This window comes from Bombus huntii, chromosome 4, assembly GCF_024542735.1.
Source record: "Bombus huntii isolate Logan2020A chromosome 4, iyBomHunt1.1, whole genome shotgun sequence".
In the NCBI taxonomy this organism is placed as follows: Eukaryota; Metazoa; Arthropoda; class Insecta; order Hymenoptera; family Apidae; genus Bombus; species Bombus huntii.
In genome coordinates this window covers 5,826,848-5,846,041 of record NC_066241.1, presented here as the reverse complement: position 1 = coordinate 5,846,041, position 19,194 = coordinate 5,826,848, and the positions used below count along the sequence as shown (strand labels likewise).

Sequence of the window (19,194 nt, the reverse complement as noted above, 5' to 3'; positions counted from 1 at the left end):
GATCCATCGTGCATATATTAATGGAATGCACCTATCTCCTAATCAGATCGAACGTGTTGATGCAAATGTACTTTCACAGGCTATTTCGGTGGTATCGGTTTTTCCGCTCGAATCATGCCATATTCACGTATACTCGAATACATAATCACTGGCGGCATATATTACGTGCGGATAAGGTGGCCAACGATAATAATTGCCAATACCCCCACTGTTTGACAGCGATGGGAAATGAGCGCGTATTTTTCAACTAGTGGCATTGAGAGCGGCCTGTCGATAAGACCGCGAGTCTGCTAACGAAAGTTGGACGAATTCGTTCCACTTCTCCTCTACTGTCGACTCGAAACTAACCCCTTCTCTGTCCTATTTCGATCATAATGTCGACGAAACTTGACGCGTTTAGATATTCTATCGGAAATTTTCATATTTTTCAAATTCAGTGACAAACACTTGATTTTGCTCATTTTTGAAGCTTAAAAAAGAGAATCGCGCGAGATAGAAATTAACGCGTGAGAAAAATGAAAGCGCGCGTTCGCCTCTGAGTTTCGTGTCTAAGCAGAGGCTTTCTAATTATCGTGAATAATCGATCCGCGCGAGATCGTAGTTGGTAACGGACAATGAATCTCGAAAGTGGCCAGTGCAGCCGGTGTTCCGCAGTTTTGTAAACCTTCGCAGGAGAATAAGCCGTAAGGGAGCAGACGTATTTGAACGTGAGTATGCTTGATTAACGTTGTTTACGTGTTTGTCGATCGTGCAACGGGTTCTTCCGCCGAGATTAGATCGGAGATTCGGAGCATTCCTCGTTCACGTGAGTCGTGAAATTCGTGTTGACAAGCACGATTTACTTACTCGATAGAGGCTGATATCTGTTAATAATAATTGTTGTCACGTCGAGCTCGCGGAAGAAATGGAGCAGGAAAGCTTTTACCTGGCCGATGATTCATCGTGGAACGAGTACCGTAAGTTTTTTCCATAACTGCCGGATGCTTTTACAAGTTTTTGTAATTTACGATCTACCATGATCATTTGCAAGAACTCGTTCTTGCAAATGATGCGATTTTCATTTGACACGTCACAAGGTAAGGCAGGTGGGAGAATCGAAGATCTTGTCGAAACACTTGGTTCGTTGTGGTCGTATAAGAAAGTGTGACACGAAAAAAAGCGAGAAAATAGGAAAAAGGGAACGTCCGATAGATGAGAAGCGATAAAGGCACCGAACTGAGCGATAAGAGGCCATTTCAACGATAAAATAAGAAAACGGGTGACTATCGGTATATTCAGGGACACGGCCATAGAAAACTGTATAAAGAGTTCATTTCAAAGATCGATACGTTCGTAACAAATTTCTTAATTTCTAATTTCGTAATTAATTCTTTTTTTCGGTTTCCATTTTTTTCTTTGAATTTTAAATATTACGGATTTTTGTATACGGTGATCGTGCCAGCTATGAACAACAGATAAATTCAAGTCTATCAATAGTAGCCTCGATAGAATCGATCGTCGATTAATTTTATTCAATTCAGAAACTTTGAAACTTTTTGCATTAGCGAGCCCATATTATCGTGAATACAATGAAATAATTCTGTTTTTTACAATTCGTAATCGATAAAAAATGTAATCATGTAATGTTAAAAATGTAAATGTTTCAGGAAAAAAGCTTAAAAAATTTCGTTCTTTTCGGTTCGAAAATTCGCTTGAGAATCTTAAGAACTAAAGAGAAATTAGAAAGAGAAAAAGAAAGATAAAAGAACGGATATTCTCGCGATCCAGAAAATGATCAAGGAAGAGAACTCAAAAATCTTTTTCTATTGGAGTTTCAGAAAGATGATGGTTACAAAGTACTGAATCATCCCCTCTCCATCTGAAAAAGAAAAAGCGGACATACCAGCCTTATTAATGAAAAGAGAATAGAATTCATTAGATAAGACGTGGCCGTATGTGTACCTGCCTGTTGACACTGCGTCTCTTTGTTATCGGCTAGATAAGATTTCTGCGTCTTTGTCGAACTTGAGATATCAGTTTTATGCGCGAATTCACGGAGTGCAGCTCATCGTTCCTCAGAAAATCATTTATTTCGTTATTTGACACGTCGAGCAAAATTACATTCTTAACCATTGAACGAACTAGTTTTTAGCAAGATTTTTCGTTTCTTGGAAAGTTTTCTCGACTCTCGGTCGCGTCTTCCACGTTAAATCTGAAAGGTGAGTTTCTACATTCAACGTCCACGTTACGAAGACGTCGACAATTTTTATAGGAAACGAAGATCGCAAAAAGACGAGACTATGTACATATTACATGAATATATTCATAAGGGCGAACTCTTCTGTTTGGAAGAGTTTATCTCAAGATCTAATCGATCAGACAGAGGAACATTAATCGTGAGATAAAATTGACTCGGTAGTGTCTGTTAAATCAATTGCAGTATAATGCGAGCAACGTCAGATGACAGATAAGGTACTTGCCTTTCTGTCTCGCATGACGTTGTAAAAAACAAATATTGTATCTGATTAAGTAATTTCGTCGTACAATTAAATATTAACTTTCGTACATATATATGAGATAACGTTCTCTGAATTCAAATGTGAACGAATCGAGAGTGAAAAACACTAACGATCGAAGAATGATTGATCGACGATTGCTTTAAAGTTCGTTGATTAGATTAAAATGGGAGAAAAGTTTCGATTCACCTTTTACTAATTCCATTGTTCTTGTATAAATTCGGGCGTAACAGAATCACGAGATGACAAAGCAAACAGGGTAACCAAAAGAAAATCAAACACGATAACGAGACGAAAATATTGGCGAAGTGCAAAAATAACCGTGGAATATTTAACAAAGTGTGTAAGACGGAATCAGAGGTGACGTCTTAAGAGGGAGAACACACACTGAGAAGCACGTGTGGAACGATTACACTCGAGTTAATTGTGCTTGTCGCAGCGGTTGATTAAGCGCGAAACACAATTAAAACAGTACTTCAACGATATTTCGTTAATATAGACCTCTTCAATTTTGAGATAGGCACGCAGATTTGTTCGTGAGCGTGAACGAAACTTAACGAATCATATCAGCGAACGTGTACATTAATTACAGAATTAAGCAAGACCGTGTATGTATGTACATGTACGCGACGAAGCTGCGTTTCTCGATGAATACGAAAAACAGTAACGTTGTTTGAGTTTGAGTTTGTTTTAACAGTCTGCAAAATATCGTTAACGATATCACCGATGTTGCGAATGGAATGTTCGAAGGATTTGGTCAATATAAAATATTTGTCATCTGTAGGTAAACCGACAGAGACAACTTTGCTTGACAATAATTTGACCAAATACAGTCTCGAAAGAGAAAAATGTTCCACTCTCTTTATTTCGTTGTAGCTTTTACGAAACACTTCCTAAATAACACGCATGTCGTTGCAATTACTACTGACAATGGAAAAATCACTTGACATTGACGAGATAAGGTAATTAGCTCGAAATGGGAAAACGAGCAGGAATTAAAGGTACTGATAACGACGAAGTTTAAAAAGTTCTCGTTGTTTTCAATATTTCCAACGTCGCGAAATCCAACCGGTATTATTAACACTTCTCATTCCACTATTATTTACTCATTTCTATCAATATTAGCATCAGCTACTCTACCATCTACTAATATGAACGTTACACATTACGCACATGACTGTCACGGATCTAAGTCACCTACATACACATAGCAATTTCCAATGAAAAAAGGAATTAGAAAAAGCTGTAAATCGTTTACAATTCCAACGGACGTGCTTGGACGTGAAAGATATTTAATCTTGCGTAATCGTGGCAAAATAATATCGCAGAGGAATAAAAAATACCTGTGATATTTTCATTGTTAACGTAGATCACGATCATCGGTCGCATGCTTTTCATTCCAACGGGCTTAACGAGTAACATTCGCGCGAGCATTGTGCAAGAAAAATTGCGAAACGCCAACTTGCGCGTGCTTGTGGTGGAACGTCCTCGTGATTACGTAAAAAGAAGAAAAAAGAATAGACACAAAGAGACAAAACAGGGAAACAATGGTCGACTGAAAGGAAAAAAGACGAACGACTTCGATCGCTTCTTCGAGTTAATAGCTCGACTTCTAACGAAGCAGGAAATGCTACGCGAAACGAACCTGGTGCCGCAGTTAGATAGGATCTGCCACGGAAAGAGACGATTTTCTAGTTCCTCGCTGCTTCGGCGATCGTTTCGTGGCATTACGTATACTCGCGTGAGCTCGAACCAGCCAACTTTCGATGGTAATCTCTTTCGTTTCGCTTTGTTTCCCTGCTTCCTATGCTGATCCTCACCCTCGCCGAGTCGCCAACTGGACGATTCCTTCCAGATAATCTCTTACTTTTGATTTATGACGAGGAAGTCAACGCAGAACGAAATTTACTCGCAGTTGAAGTTACTACGAAGATCGACGTCTTTCCTGCAGTCGAACACGTGATTTCTGCTGATCTATGTATAATAATCAACCTGTTACTTCGAAATTATAAATTGAGTATTTTCTTTTCTTTTTTTTTTCTTCTTTTTTTTTTGAGAATAATTTTTTAAACGACCGAGATTATTGAAAAAGTATGACAACTAGCAAGGATGTACAAGCACGTGCTCGACAAACACGGCATAAATAACATTTGGCCAGATCCTCGTATGACTAATCAAACACCCTTATCAGTCTCTTAATATAGTATAAACCGACGTTGCTCTTTGTAACGAGATTACGTTAGCATTTCAAGATACGATCAAACAAAGACTTCAATTAATCCGCCCTCATTTTTCGAATTTTCTCATACAATATCGGAGAATAATCGTTCCGTTTAGAGTTACAAACGAGTTTGCCTAATTTTTCACAAGTGTACAACTTTCTTGCTGACTAAGCTGAACTATGGCCGACGAAAATGAACATCAAGATCGCGATAACATCAACTTATTAAATTTCAGTCTCCGACTGAACGATTACTCGTATTATTACTCGTATCGTACGATTAGGTACAGTCCGAAAATTATCGAATTTTATTACATAAGACAACATTCCATTCGAGTAACAAATCGAAAGATAGATGGAACGATAAAACACTCTCAAAACAACGAATTTGTATTCGAGACGATAATGAAATGGGGATCGATTATGCTCTAGTTAATGCGAAAATTTGTTGACAATGGAAACCATCCAAAAGATCGTACCTTGAAACGAGAATATCCACATCGTGAGAACGTGCTAATATGTCATGACGTCAGCATACGATATATCGTGCATCAAAGATCATTAGCATAAGCATGTGATCAGCTAAACCACGTGCTCGTGATCGTCTGGCGTAAAAACTTTTTGTTTGACGGTAACTTTTACGGGAGTCGACGATCTCGATAGTAGATCTCGGCAAAACATCTGTAAATTGTGATTATCGATAGTTGATAGTTGAGTTTTAACTAAAATTTTCCTACTATATTTGGTAAGTTTTTATTTAAACTATTAAGAAGCAAAATAAACGTTAACGCGGCGCGACACTTTGCTTCTAACGTTTTTTTTTAATCAGTTTACATTATCGAATTCTATCGAATTGACATTGTAAGGAAAGAAAGAAAAGTTATTTTTGTATCTCCGGTTTGTGTAATAATCTTTCGTAATTCTAATACTATTCTTGTAACTCTATAAAAGAATAACTTACGCCATTTATGTTTTCAAATACTTTACGCAACTTTTGCACATTATCTACTGCTTGGTCCTTAATGGTAACGATATAAAAGGCGAAGATGTAGTTTCATCGCTATTTGAGCTTGTTTAAAAAGTCGCGACAAGATAATATTTATAATCAAGAGCGTTATAATAAAGCGCATCGCTCTTGATCAGAGCTTACGGAAACGATAAGTGATGTTATCTTAATTAACATCGGCAAGAAATTGGAACCAGATAAGACAATTGTCTCGATCAACGCGTCGATCAGCGACAAAATATTTGTACATAAACGAATTTACTGCGAAATTGAAACGATGCTTTGCCTTTCAGAAGTCAAAAGAGTGTGTTTCCGTCATGCTGTGGATGAACAAAGTATGAAGTTCCCGTGCTTCCCGAAGCCAAGTATCCTGGGACAGAGGGGCAGTATCAATCTTGCCTCTCTGTCTGGGAATGAGTCGAACAATGTGAACAGTACGACCTTAGTAAGTTTGAACATTTTCCAAACAAGGACTGCACCATAGTTTTATGCCGTATGATTCTCTCGCTGGTCGTCCCGAAAGAAACAGCCACAATTGGCCTGATCGCTGCACGTATGCATATGTGGGAACTGGAAATAAGATTATGAAGATAAGAATAACTTCGAACTAATCACACATATGCAACACAGGGATTATCATATACAGTAGCTACAAAAAATATTTGAATATCGTTGTATCTTATCATAGCATTTACGTATTAATTAATTAGGTGCAACTACGTTAAATTTCGCACAATTTAGAGGTCATACGATTACAAGAATTGGACACTATGAAAATGAAACGTAGAGTCTGATAAAAAAAAAGGCTTCGTTAGAAAATCTGCGAAATAGCCACTGTATATACAGCCAATCATCGGCTTGTTCTTTGAGGCCTGTAGTAAGAGAATCACTCTGTACGAAGCAAATAATTTTTTGATTCCTTTGTTTCTTCGTTTATAGAACCAAAATGTGAAGAGCCCAGTGGTAACGAGCTACAAAGAATCTGGTGAACCAGATCTGACTCATGGCGTTGTGAGTATTTAAAAATATCTTTCCGATTAAGCAGAGTGCATCATTTCGTAAATTAACGGGTACTAATTAACGGACGCGTAAGATTTTCGTAAAAATCAATGACACAAAAATATTCTTACGAAGGTGTAAAGATCTTTAAATAGATATATCTGTTTTCATTTCTTTATCTCTAGGAAGACATTAGGCAAATAGAGTATGTACATATTGTAGTTTCGTGAGAGCTAACAGGTACTAATTAACAAATTGAAATTTCATAAGAATCAGTAATATAAAGACAGATGTAGAAAAGTTTAACAATTCTAAAATAAACATACATATCACCAATGTTTATATATCATATTCGTAACAAAATATTCATTGTGTTTCATTAAGGTAAAAGGCATGTTAGAAAATAGCAGAATGTTAAAAAGAGTTGATCGATAAATCAATTTAAACAATCGATAAATCATAGAAAATGTTTAATTTAACGAGGAAATTTTATTTCTAATACAGATACGACCCTTACCTGCTACGGTAATATCTAATGGAATCGGCCCACCTGTACAGTCCCATGGAAAAAGTAGGGCACCATTGCCACCACAACAAAGTCACAATGGGAACGAACAAGATCCTGTCAGAACTTCGGATGGTTCTGATCAACCTGCGAATCCCAGAGGCGGTATTATCGGCAAAACTCCAACGCCACTCTCTGAGCCAACTCCTGTTTACGAAAAGGACGAAAAGTAATTTAAAGAAAAAATAATTGAACGAACTATTCTAAATAATGATACATTTTTTACATATATTTTGTTTGTTCCCTATAGGAGTAAACAACAGATTACAAAGGCCATTTTGGAGAACGAATTTCTTGGTAACCTTGAGGAAAATCAGGTGGAAGCGTTAGTCGATGCCATGTACCCGAAACATATACCACCGAACACCTTAGTGATTCGAGAAGGAGATATGGGTAAAATTATAATATTTCTTTTTCTATATTAGTTGTCGTCTGACAATAGCTGAATTATTCTTATCACGAACGTGGAATATTTCACTTTAGAGCGAAAAACTTTCTTAGCTACCTATGGAATAATTAGATTACAGACATCTATGCAAATACATATTTGTGTAAAGATACAGTTTGAAAAAAATGAAATCTATTCTTCGGATGTTTTACATATTTTTGCATATTATCCGCATTCCGGGAATTTTTTCTTCGAATTTTCAACAAATGCATAAAAATTCATAATACAGTGATAGATAAATTTACATAAGAAATAAAGATCCTTCGTACGATTTTATAGACTGATAACACGATTAATAAATGTAACTTCGAACGAAATAAATGTGAAATATTTGCATAAGTTAAGTATTAATATCGCTTTTCTAAATTCCTTTCTTAATGTATAATTTAGGATCGCACCTGTACGTGTCAGCGGAAGGAGAGTTCGATATCTATGAGGGTGACAATTTCCAAAGAAGTTTTGGTCCTGGCATCGCGTTCGGAGAAATTGCTTTGTTATACAACACCAAGAGACTTCGATCCATCAGCGGTAAATATATAGTAGATTATATTATAAAATAATTAATAACTGTATTTTCTATTGAAAGAAGTCACGTTTAACTTTCAGTAAAGAAAGGTGGAAAGGTGTGGGTCCTCGACCGATCCGTGTTTCTCACTGTTATGATTGACACAACGCAGAAAAGGCTGGAAGGAAACATTCGATTCCTTAAACAAGTTTCTGTTCTCCAAAAATTGCCCGAGCCAAAGGATCACGTGCTCGCTAAGATTTCCGATCTTCTCCGCGTGGTAAATACATATATTTTGTATTTCTAATAATTAGATCGTAGATGTTTATGTGTTTATAGGAAATTTGAAAGTGTAAAGATACGCGGAATGAGCGTAATATGGCAAAAGTATCTGAAATATTCAAAGCAAAGTATTCGCTGTAATATGTAGCGAATGAAACAAATGTCTGTTTAGATTCTATTTACGTTCATAGAAGTATAAAATCGCATAAAAATCTGCAATTTACTAATGACCATCCGAATGCAAATCTGGTTCTGAAAGTAAGAAGTATATATCTTCCCGATAGGAATTTTATCCTGCTGGAGCAAAAATAGTTACGCAAGGAGAAAAAGGTGACAAATTTTTCATAATCAGCGGTGGAAACGTTAGAATAACAAAAGACACCGAGGATGGTGACGAAGAAGAGCTAGTGGTCCTTGGAAAGGGTCAATACTTTGGAGAAATAGCTCTTTACGACGACACTGGTGAAAATCGTCGACACGCCAACGTCATTGCACTGGCGCCTGGTGTCGAATGTTTAACTTTGGACCAACAGTGAGTTATACATAAATCAGTAACGATAAACTTTCTCGTCTCGTGAGTTCTCAGGAAATATTCATGCTCTTTTAAATAACATTAAACTTCAGTTCCTTCCTGAATTATTTGGGTGGCCTCGACGAAATACGCAACAAGGATTGGTTAGCGGAATACGGAAGACAGAAACAATCGCTGACGCTGAAGAAGTGGACTAGCGAGTATTCGAACGTCACTTTGGCCGATTTGGAGACCAAAGCAACGCTAGGAGTTGGAGGGTTCGGCAGAGTGGAATTAGTCACTTTAAAGTCAGATCCTCAGAAGAGTTTTGCTCTCAAGAGACTGAAGAAGAAGGTGATGGTCGAGCAACAGCAACAGGAACACGTGCTGAACGAGAAACATATTATGCAAGCCTGTGATTCTCCATTCATATGCAAGTCAGTACTAAAAAGAATCTTATCAATTGATAAACCGCGGATTTATAAAAATGAAAGGATGCACATAATATATAGAGTGTTCAATATAAAATGTATATAGTATCCAAAGTAAAGCATTGTATAATATGTGTAATTTATAATGTTAATTTATCTACTTTATAATATTTGGTGGATGAGGCAAATCTTTGCTAAAATATTAATTTGCATAGATATCCGCGTTCTATTAATCAAATAATTCAGAAATATAATTTTCCTTCCTTTTATTTAGGCTCTACCAGACGTACAAGGACCGGAAATACGTATATTTCCTGATGGAAGTCTCTCTAGGTGGAGACGTGTGGACAACTCTCCAAAGAAGACGAGTCTTCGATGAGTCAACCGCACAATTCATGGTAGGATGCGTGGTAGAAGCTTTGGATCATCTTCATTCGATGAACATTATTTATCGTGATCTAAAGCCAGAGAATCTTATGCTCGACGCCCGTGGATACTTAAAACTAGTAAGTTCGATCTGATAATCACTAGTAAGCGATAACACTTTGAGGAAAGTCGATTGTCAATAGTTCGACTCTGTTTACAAGAAAATAGGTAAAACGCGATTTTGTACACATTTTCCAGGTTGACTTCGGTTTCAGTAAAAAGATCGGACCATCGAAAACGTGGACTTTCGCTGGTACGCCCGAGTACGTGGCGCCAGAAATTATTTTGAACAAAGGACACGATAGGTAAATAATTAACAAATAGTAAACGTAAAATATTCTATAAAGATACGCTGGATCAGTTTCAAATAAAATAACGAAGGTGACTTTAAGATAAGTTTAATTTATTCAAAGGGCGGTGGATTACTGGGCCCTCGGGATTTTAACTCATGAGCTACTAATCGGTAAGCCACCATTCCGAGGTTCTGATCATATGTCCATTTACAACAAAATTCTGAAGGGCATCGAAGTGGTCGGAATACCTAATTCCATTAGCAGAAACGCCAGCAGTATCATCAAGAAGCTTCTTCGTCTAAGTCCTTCTGAACGTCTTGGCTACCAAAGAAATGGCATCCAAGATATTCGAGATCACAAGTAAATTTATCAATTAAATAATTTATTTTAAATAAATTCAATTAAAACGCACTGAAGTTTCTATTTATGCAAATATATATGTTTAAGCAGAGTTCATTTAAACGCTTCAGTAGAATTTCCTCGTTTCGTAGAACTAGATCTTTAAATAGATCGTTTATCGCGTTTCTTCGAATAGAAAGTACAAGCTTTTTTAACGAAATAACATTTTTATAGATGGTTCAATGGATTTAATTGGCAAGCCTTGCAAAGATTAACCTTACCAGCGCCAATCGTTCCGACAGTACGTAAAATCTATTTTACGTATTATTACAAATATATTAATTTTTAAATAAACTCACCACTTATTCTCTTTTATAAAATCCTAGATACGAAATCCGACCGATACGAGGAATTTCGAAAAGTATCCGCCGGATCGTAATGTTCCACCGGACGAGTTCTCTGGATGGGACGCGAGCTTCTAAGCAGGAAAAATCGCACGATAATCTAAGCTGTACATGATTTCTCCATTAAACGTTTGATAAGAGTCGTGAAATGATACAAAAAGTGCACATGAAGGATGAAAATAATGTTTACAATAATACCCTACAATAAAAGCATACCGATAGCAAAGAGATAATCGTTATCTTTAATCGATTCGTATATTACAGATGCGTAGTTTCCTATGTATGTTTCTTACATTCGAAGACACTAATGTATGAAGACGCTAATCTTGTATCTTATGACTAAACTGTAATTAATTAGCAATATATAATAGCAATATATATATAATTCTTGTAAAAGAAGTAGAAAGCGAACAAAAAGATACTCTGCGATGGATAATAATTTTAACCATGATAATTTTAATATTACTAATTGATAATAAATTTATAGGTACATGAGTTGTTAATCTGTGCTACTAATTTATTTCCTTTTCGTTTCTGATGAAATTTCGTTCGAATTTTAATACAGACACTCATATAACTATAAACGGTATATTAAATTAATAGAAAGAACACACGCTTTATTGAATTAACATAGGTGCTATTCGGTAATACAGTGATTTGAACGAAGGAAATTCTGATAACTTTCGAAAAAAATATATTTTTTAATTGCCTTATCAAACAAAATTACTAAGACCGTAAGTACTGGCGGATCATCGCTGCGTTCATACAAGATAAGATCAATCAACTTTATCGTTGCTACAAAGCATTAGTCAAGTATCAATATCCTGTGCACTAATTCTTCGAACCATTTCATTTGTGAACATTTAAACACTAATTAGTGAACTTCCCAAGAATTAACATCTATTTTAAAAAATCTGAAATTACATTAAGTTTATATACATTTGACAGAGTGACCTACGATCGAACGTAAACACCGGCGGACAAAGATTTTACTTTCTAGGCGAAAGAAAGAAACGGAAAATTAAGAATGCGTCTATGCTTCGGAAAACGTACTGGTGTACGTATGGGCGCGTCTGGATCCGATCGACGCAATTCCGACGCTTACTTTCGACAACTGTCCCTTCAAAGAAAACATGGCGTGATCGGTGAAATAAACGTATCCTCCAATCTGCCAGTCACCGTTTTCAAGAAAAATGAAAAGTGAACAAACAACTTTAAACTATTCTTTCGACGATGATTCGAAATTACGATAAATTCAAGTTTTATGTACAATTGTAGAACGAAACAGTTGATCAAAAACGCCATTTTGAACAACCAGTTCCTCGGAGATCTCGATGAGTCGCGTATAGAGAAGCTTATATCGGTGATGTATCCGGAACAGGTGAAAGCCAATACGCGAATCATTCACGAAGGTGAAGTCGGTAAGTAATCATCTTTCGAAATGACAAGATATTAATCTATGAAATATTAGAAAAATGATGGTAACCGATTGTGTCAGGATCGCATATGTACGTCTCGGAAGAGGGAACCTTCGAAGTTTACGTAGGCAATACGTGCCACGAGAGCTTTGGTCCTGGTGTCGCTTTCGGAGAACTGGCCTTGTTGTACAATACCAAAAGACTGTGTTCTATCCATGGTATTATACTAGCTATACTATAAATCTTGAAATCTTTTAGGAACCATTTAACAAACTTAATAAAATATTTTATTGTAACTGTCGAGACGCTCGTTTGTTCATTTAGCGAGTACAAATGCGAAAGTATGGGTGTTGGAAAGACAGGCGTTTCAGACGGTAATGCTAAAAGATAACGAAGAATCGTTGGAGCATAATTTGAAGATTCTTCGTCAAATTGAAATATTCAAGGGTCTGTCGGAGGAGGTTCTGCAGAAAATATGCGACCTTATAACAGTGGTGCGTGCGAAATGGTTCCAATAATGCTAACTCGAAATTAAAAGACGCTATTTTTGTATCGCTTTAGGAATTTTATCCAGCGAATTCGTACGTGATTCGAGAGGGCGACAAAGGAGATAAATTCTACATTATAAACGGTGGTAGCGTGAAAATCACGAAGAATAAACCAGGTGGCACGGAAGAGGAAATGACAATTCTTGAGAAGGGTGACTATTTCGGTGAAAAAGCGCTATATGACTCTGAAGAATCTCGTCGACAGGCGAATGCTATCGCAATGGCTCCTGGATTGGAATGTTACACGATTGAAAAAAGGTAAACGTATAAAATGTTTTCAGATAATTTCACGATGAAGAATTAACAAAAGTTTATCACGAAGTTTATAAATTTGTTAACAAAGTATGTCTTTGTGTGATGCTATAGAGCTTTCCTAGATTATCTTGGTGGACTAGACTCGATCAGAAATAGAGATTGGTCAGGATATTACAGTGTAAATGAGTCGGATGACTGGGGTGACGAATTCAAGAATTTAACTCTGTCTGATACTGTATTTGAAGGGACGATCGGGGCTGGAGGTTACGGCAGAGTGGAACTGGTCGTCGTCAATTCGATGCCTAACCTTAGTTTCGCCAGGAAAAAGATCGTCAAGCATATGATCACAAAGGGTGGCTTCCAAAAAATGATGTATAACGAGAAGAATAGTTTGAAATTGTGTAATTCGCCGTTTATCTGCAAGTAAATTAACAACTCTGCTCTAACGTGAAAACGAATTTTTTGTTTTTTTTTTTTTTTTTTTTTTTTTTTTAGAATATAGTATACGTAATTAAAGAAAGCTAAGAAAGAAAAAGATTCGATCTAGTGATTCTTTAATTTATTAATGCTTGTATTGGAATTTATAATGTAAAACTTGAAGAATATTTGCCACCGAATAACGACTTGATATATATTAAGCGATGCATAATTCTACGTTCCTTGTAGATTATACAGAACCTTCAAGGACAATAGGTATCTATACCTGCTACTGGAAGTATGTTTAGGCGGAGATTTAAGAACAGCCTTATACAGAAGCGGCCGATTCGATAATTCAACAACTAAATTCGTAACCGCTTGTGTCGTAGAAGGACTTCAACACCTTCATTCACTGGGCATCATCTACAGAGACTTAAAACCTGAGAACATCGTAATCGATAATCGAGGCTATGCTAAGCTTGCAAGTTCTTTTATTTCGAATAAATAACAATCGATAATAAATTGATTCGTTAACTCAGCTATCTTTACAGACTGATTTTGGATCTAGTAAAAAAATTGGCCCATACAAGACAAAGACTTTTATGGGTACACCAGAATATTTGGCTCCGGAAATCATTCAAAGTAAACTTTATAATCAGTACGCATTCTCATGTTTAGTTTACATATTTATCAAGTCTTAAATTAATTCTTAAAGCGATTGATTATTTTTTATTAATGAAGGGCCGTTGATTATTGGGCACTTGGAATTCTTACGTACGAGATGTTAACGAATCGAACACCTTTCCAAGATGTAAGTGATATAGAAGTGTATAAGAACATTCTTCGTGGCTTTAAGGATATACTTGTACCGCCCATTATTAAAAACACGGCAAAGAATTTTATCAAATCACTACTGGAAGATGATCCATATAAAAGACTTGGTTATTTACGAAATGGTGTTGCTGATATTCATAACCATAAGTATTTATTAACGAATTTGTAGAATATATTTGTATTTATTAATTTAAATATTAATATTTACATAACATAAATTAATTTCAGATGGTTCCATAACTTTAAATGGCAGGAGTTACAGAGCCAAACAATGCCTTCCCCTATTGTGCCAAAGGTAAATAAGAAATTGTCAGAATGTTATATATCTTTGAAACAGCTAATCTCATTATCTAATTCATTCACAGGTAAGGGATCATCTCGACTTAAGAAATTTCGATAAATATCCTCCGGATTACAGATCGGCACCAATGGACTATTCCGATTGGGATACGAATTTCTAACGATCTTTATTATACGATTCACTTTGTATATATTATGTTAAAGTATCTATTTATTATTTAAGCTAACTATTAAATAATATATTAGCCCTTACTTTTTATTTTGTAACAGTATTAAAAATATATTTTTAAATAATGAAAAGTCAATTATAACGCATAACATATAGTTAAATCTTTTGTAAGTTGCAAAAAAGCATCAATTTATAAAGAGTTATAATTAAAGTATACATACATACTTTGTATATATGAAGCACGATTAACCAAAGATTCCAGATTCACCAAATACGAATACCACATTAATAACACTGTGATTAATTTCCACGTGCGAGATTATTTGTCAAGAAAGGTTATGCTTATTTATGAAGAAACCGACAAACAACTGTATCACAAACAAGTACAATATTCTATTACAGAAGAAATACTTGAATACTTATAAACACGGTTCACCAGCCTTTTTGAAATATAAAAAGTTTAACTTGGCACTGCGCAAAGAACGCCGTCAACTTCAGGTGGCGCACGATTTGCTGCACTCCTCCAAATAACCTTGTTATACTATTGTTCCAATGGTGAATTTACAAATTTATATAACAAATAAATTACGGGTGGTAAAATATATTATTAGTCATGCTGTTATATGGGTTACATATATCACAATAAAATTGCAATAAACGTTATTTGTAATCAATAAAGATAAGATTTGGCAATAGATCGTATCGAATTAAAGTGTGAAAGAGAAAAATACATATTATGTATTTTTAATAACATCACAACTAAACGTAACAGTGAAATGTGAATAACACGATCGTTTGTAATGCGTTTCTGTATATTGATAAATACCGCTTGGTTATTAGTGGTGACAGGACCTAACTTAACATGAGGTGAAACTAGGTCCACAAAAATTTCAGTTGATAGCATTTTGCAAAAATATTGCACGATGGAAGCTCATGAGAATGAGCAGTATGTTACATTTCCCCTTTCAGAGGTACACGATAGCATACAGGATAATATTATATCTCATGAAGAAATATGTGAACCAGTTGACGAATGTGTTCTACAAGAAGGACTCACTGAAGTATCTGTTACAGACGTTAATTCTAGTATCACAGAAGCACAGGTTGCAGTTGAGATATTAGCAAAACATTCCGAGGAGGAAGATAAAAATCGTGTAGTATATCCTATATATATTAAAGAAGAAGAACAACATCAATATACATCCGGGGATGATGAATCAATGGCTGTGGAAGCTCTACGACAACTTGGAGGCATGTATCCTTGTTTCGAAGACAAAAAAGTATGTTCGCGTTGTGCAAACATGTTCACACAAGCTGAGATAACAAAGCATCTTACTACCTGTTCTGCTAGTAAATTATCATGTATTACTTGTGGAGAAAGATTCGAAAGAAAAATAGATTTAAACAATCATATAGTTTGTCATCAAGTAGATCGCCCACATGCTTGTAGAACTTGTGGCAACTTGTTTCGTTCAAAGAACAATTTAAGATGTCATATGTTGCAAGTGCATCAAGTGCAAAAACCTCATAAATGCACCATATGTGGAGCAGATTTTCAAAGGCCTTCTAGTTTATCCAATCATATGAAAATTCATACATATGTTGCTGGACGTGCTATTATGCAGTCACAGAGTGATAATGTATCACAGTCAGAGGAAACATTCAGAAAATGGCCTGAAAATATGACAGAGTCCCAAAATAATCAAGTGCCATCTTCGTCTGTACAAACGGTTCAAAGCTATGATACAGTTCAATGGACAGTTCCATCTTATAACTTTCAAAGTGAGCAGGCAGCAGTTAATTCAATATCTAATCCTGAGGAAAAAATAGACACTTTACATGAATTTACTGTAATGCCAAATGGAGAAGTAACACAGTTTGAATATACTCAACAAAATAATATAAATAATCAAGTCAATCAGCAATACAATCTTTCATTAAATTCATTTAATAATGCTGATACAATGGTGAAAGTTGAAACTTTATCGTATAATAGTGAAGATAGAAAGAATTATATAGAAGTTGAAACAAATGGTACAAAACAGCATACTTGTAGACATTGTGGAATTAGTTTTTCTCGCGCAACAGCATTGGTATCCCATGAGAAAACTCATACATCTAAAAATTGGAACATGCCAATTGAATGTGAGTATTGTGATAAACAGTTTCAAGATGGCAATCACTTAGCAACTCATCAAACAACTTGTGCGAAGAAATTAATGCAAAATAATGTTGAACAAGGTACACCTAATAATAAATGGGGTAAACATGCATGTTCTGAATGTGGCAAAAAATTTACAACCAAACAAAAAATGTTCAGACATCAGTGGATTCATAGAAAGAAAACACATTCTTGCGAAGTATGCGGATCTCAATTTGAAAAGCAAAATCAGTTGGATGAACACAGATTATCAGCTCATCCTGGTGACTCTCCATTTACTTGTACAGAATGTGGTAAAAGTTTTGTATCGCGTCAAGGACTTTGGGAACATGGTAGAACACATGCTGGGAGTCCTGCACATTTTCATTGTGATACATGTTCCAAAACATTTTCATCGCGACAGGGATATTTAATACACCATAGAACTCATACTGGAGAAAGGCCATATGGTTGTAAATTTTGTTGGAAAGCGTTTAGAGATGGTGGAACTTTAAGGAAACATGAACGTATTCACACAGGAGAGAGACCTCATGTTTGTCCTCTATGTTCAAGAGCATTTAATCAAAAAGTTGTTTTAAGAGAACATGTTCGATGGGTTCATGCAGCAGGAAAAAATGAAACTGAAGTAACCGGGCCCCCTTTTTCCTGTCCTATATGTGGTGCTTTAAATCAAGATCGGGATGAATTATGTGCACATATTGTTAAACATTCAGATCAAATGATTGCAGAAGCAAAAGCTAAAACAAACAATAATGCACCAAAAACCAAACCAGTTAAGAAAAAATCAAAAGTGTCTGCAAATACATATTTACAAGGAAAACAAGGAGCTGGAAATCTTATAATTCCTAAATCAGAGGAAACTGAAGCACTTTTGTCTATTACAGAATCAGATAAATCAGATGACCAACAAATTTTAAGTGATAAACAAAATAATACTTTCCTTGTAGTTACTACAGAAAAACGTGATGAAAATTATATTGCAATATCTGAAATTAAATCTGAAGACGTACAATTATTAGTTGATGAAAAACAAGATGAAAATATTCATATTTCACAAGCTAATCATAGTCACAGAGAATCTTTAAATACAACTCGCATAGTTTCTACAGAACGAGAAGGAAGTGCACTTCATACCACAAGCAGTCATAATGAAATAACTACAATGCATTTAATACAGGCTTCAAAGCAAACAAATACTTTACATTTAATATCAAAGCAAAATGAATCGTTGCCTGTTCTGACACTACCAAATCCTCAGAGTCATGAAAATTTTTCCAGTCAAATTGCACAAATAAGTAATGATGATTTACCAATGGATATGGTAACTCACCATTCAACTAGGCAAAATCAAGATATCAAGAATCACAGTGAAGTTGGACAGGAATCATTAATACAGGAGGGAGGATCCCAAACGGCTGTAATACAAGTTGTACAATATCATCAGCAAGACAGTGATGATGGAGAAGAATTAGTCTGTGGTATTTGCGGGGAAGATTTTAATGATAAAAATGTGTTGATGGAACACGTTAAAATTCACATATAATTATTGTTACTTTATTACTATCCAAGTTTGTGATATTCTCATGCTATTAATGTGGCTATCTAGAAAATAACAAATTTGAGGATTCCTTATGTTATTGAAAAGGAAAAAAAACTAAATATAACTTTAAATATCGTTTCCAATAGTAGTAGTAAAGCACCAATCTTCTATGTGTCTTACAAATGCACTGATATTAAAAAGAAACAGGGAATTTCAATGATATTTATACATTTTTAATTAATTTGGTTTTGTTTCTTCAAAATGCTTTTGCACATTTAGATCATACATTATACATGTGGTAAAATAATGTGTATCTTTTAAAATAAAATACAGATAAAGATTATATATTATGTAAAGCACATTACTGATTGTCTTAAAGATTTAAAAAAAAAAACATATCGTAAGGAAATAATCTCAAGATTATATATCTCTGCTTTGATGCAATTTACGAATTGTTTGATCTTGAATTTAAATATCATTTTTCGATATCTAAATTATAATTAAGTCAAATGACACTTAAGATGTAGAATGTGTGGTGCGATAATAAAATGCATTTTATTTTCTACATTTACTTTATATTAAAACACTTTTCTTTTTAATACCGCATCGTGTAAATTTATCCTTCAC

The 19,194-nt window shown here is 35.2% G+C and overlaps 3 protein-coding genes across 7 annotated transcripts; all 3 read left to right on the top strand.

The window, feature by feature from the left end:
• Positions 1–250: 250 nt before the first annotated feature.
• Positions 251–11,428, top strand: LOC126864520 (cGMP-dependent protein kinase, isozyme 1-like). Of its 5 annotated transcripts, none has more exons than XM_050615958.1 (14): positions 251–707; positions 6,019–6,167; positions 6,662–6,733; positions 7,226–7,455; positions 7,537–7,679; positions 8,125–8,262; positions 8,341–8,519; positions 8,806–9,053; positions 9,146–9,469; positions 9,738–9,969; positions 10,088–10,194; positions 10,303–10,542; positions 10,756–10,822; positions 10,908–11,428. In XM_050615958.1, the coding sequence occupies exons 2-14, from the start codon at positions 6,060–6,062 to the stop codon at positions 11,001–11,003; spliced, it is 2,184 nt and encodes a 727-aa protein (XP_050471915.1). In that variant the 5' UTR covers positions 251–707; positions 6,019–6,059; the 3' UTR covers positions 11,004–11,428. The 5 variants fall into 5 exon arrangements, with proteins under 5 accessions (XP_050471915.1, XP_050471912.1, XP_050471914.1 ...); XM_050615955.1 differs by having other exon boundaries at positions 6,016–6,167; XM_050615957.1 differs by lacking the exon at positions 251–707 and adding an exon at positions 2,050–2,198 and having other exon boundaries at positions 6,016–6,167.
• Positions 11,429–11,655: 227 nt separating this feature from the next.
• On the top strand, positions 11,656–15,232 carry LOC126864544 (cGMP-dependent protein kinase 1-like). The gene is made up of 11 exons (XM_050616003.1): positions 11,656–12,125; positions 12,204–12,346; positions 12,424–12,561; positions 12,668–12,837; positions 12,905–13,149; positions 13,258–13,569; positions 13,813–14,044; positions 14,115–14,221; positions 14,305–14,544; positions 14,626–14,692; positions 14,763–15,232. Exons 1-11 carry the CDS (start codon positions 11,953–11,955, stop codon positions 14,856–14,858), a joined length of 1,923 nt encoding a protein of 640 aa, XP_050471960.1. The 5' UTR covers positions 11,656–11,952; the 3' UTR covers positions 14,859–15,232.
• Positions 15,233–15,789: 557 nt separating this feature from the next.
• Positions 15,790–19,138, top strand: LOC126864519 (gastrula zinc finger protein xFG20-1-like). Its single transcript, XM_050615953.1, has one exon. The coding sequence runs from the start codon at positions 15,790–15,792 to the stop codon at positions 18,568–18,570; it is 2,781 nt and encodes a 926-aa protein (XP_050471910.1). The 3' UTR covers positions 18,571–19,138.
• The last annotated feature ends 56 nt before the right edge of the window (positions 19,139–19,194 follow it).

Coding starts and splice junctions, on each gene's coding strand:
- LOC126864544 (XM_050616003.1), top strand. CDS start 11,953: ATGCGTCTATGCTTCGGAAAACGTACTGGTGTACGTATGGGCGCGTCT. Junction 12,838..12,904: donor TATGCGACCTTATAACAGTG/GTGCGTGCGAAA, acceptor GTATCGCTTTAG/GAATTTTATCCAGCGAATTC. Junction 14,045..14,114: donor ATCGAGGCTATGCTAAGCTT/GCAAGTTCTTTT, acceptor CTATCTTTACAG/ACTGATTTTGGATCTAGTAA.
- LOC126864520 (XM_050615954.1), top strand. CDS start 4,123: ATGCTACGCGAAACGAACCTGGTGCCGCAGTTAGATAGGATCTGCCAC. Junction 7,456..7,536: donor GTTTACGAAAAGGACGAAAA/GTAATTTAAAGA, acceptor TGTTCCCTATAG/GAGTAAACAACAGATTACAA. Junction 8,263..8,340: donor GAGACTTCGATCCATCAGCG/GTAAATATATAG, acceptor TTTAACTTTCAG/TAAAGAAAGGTGGAAAGGTG.
- LOC126864519 (XM_050615953.1), top strand. CDS start 15,790: ATGGAAGCTCATGAGAATGAGCAGTATGTTACATTTCCCCTTTCAGAG.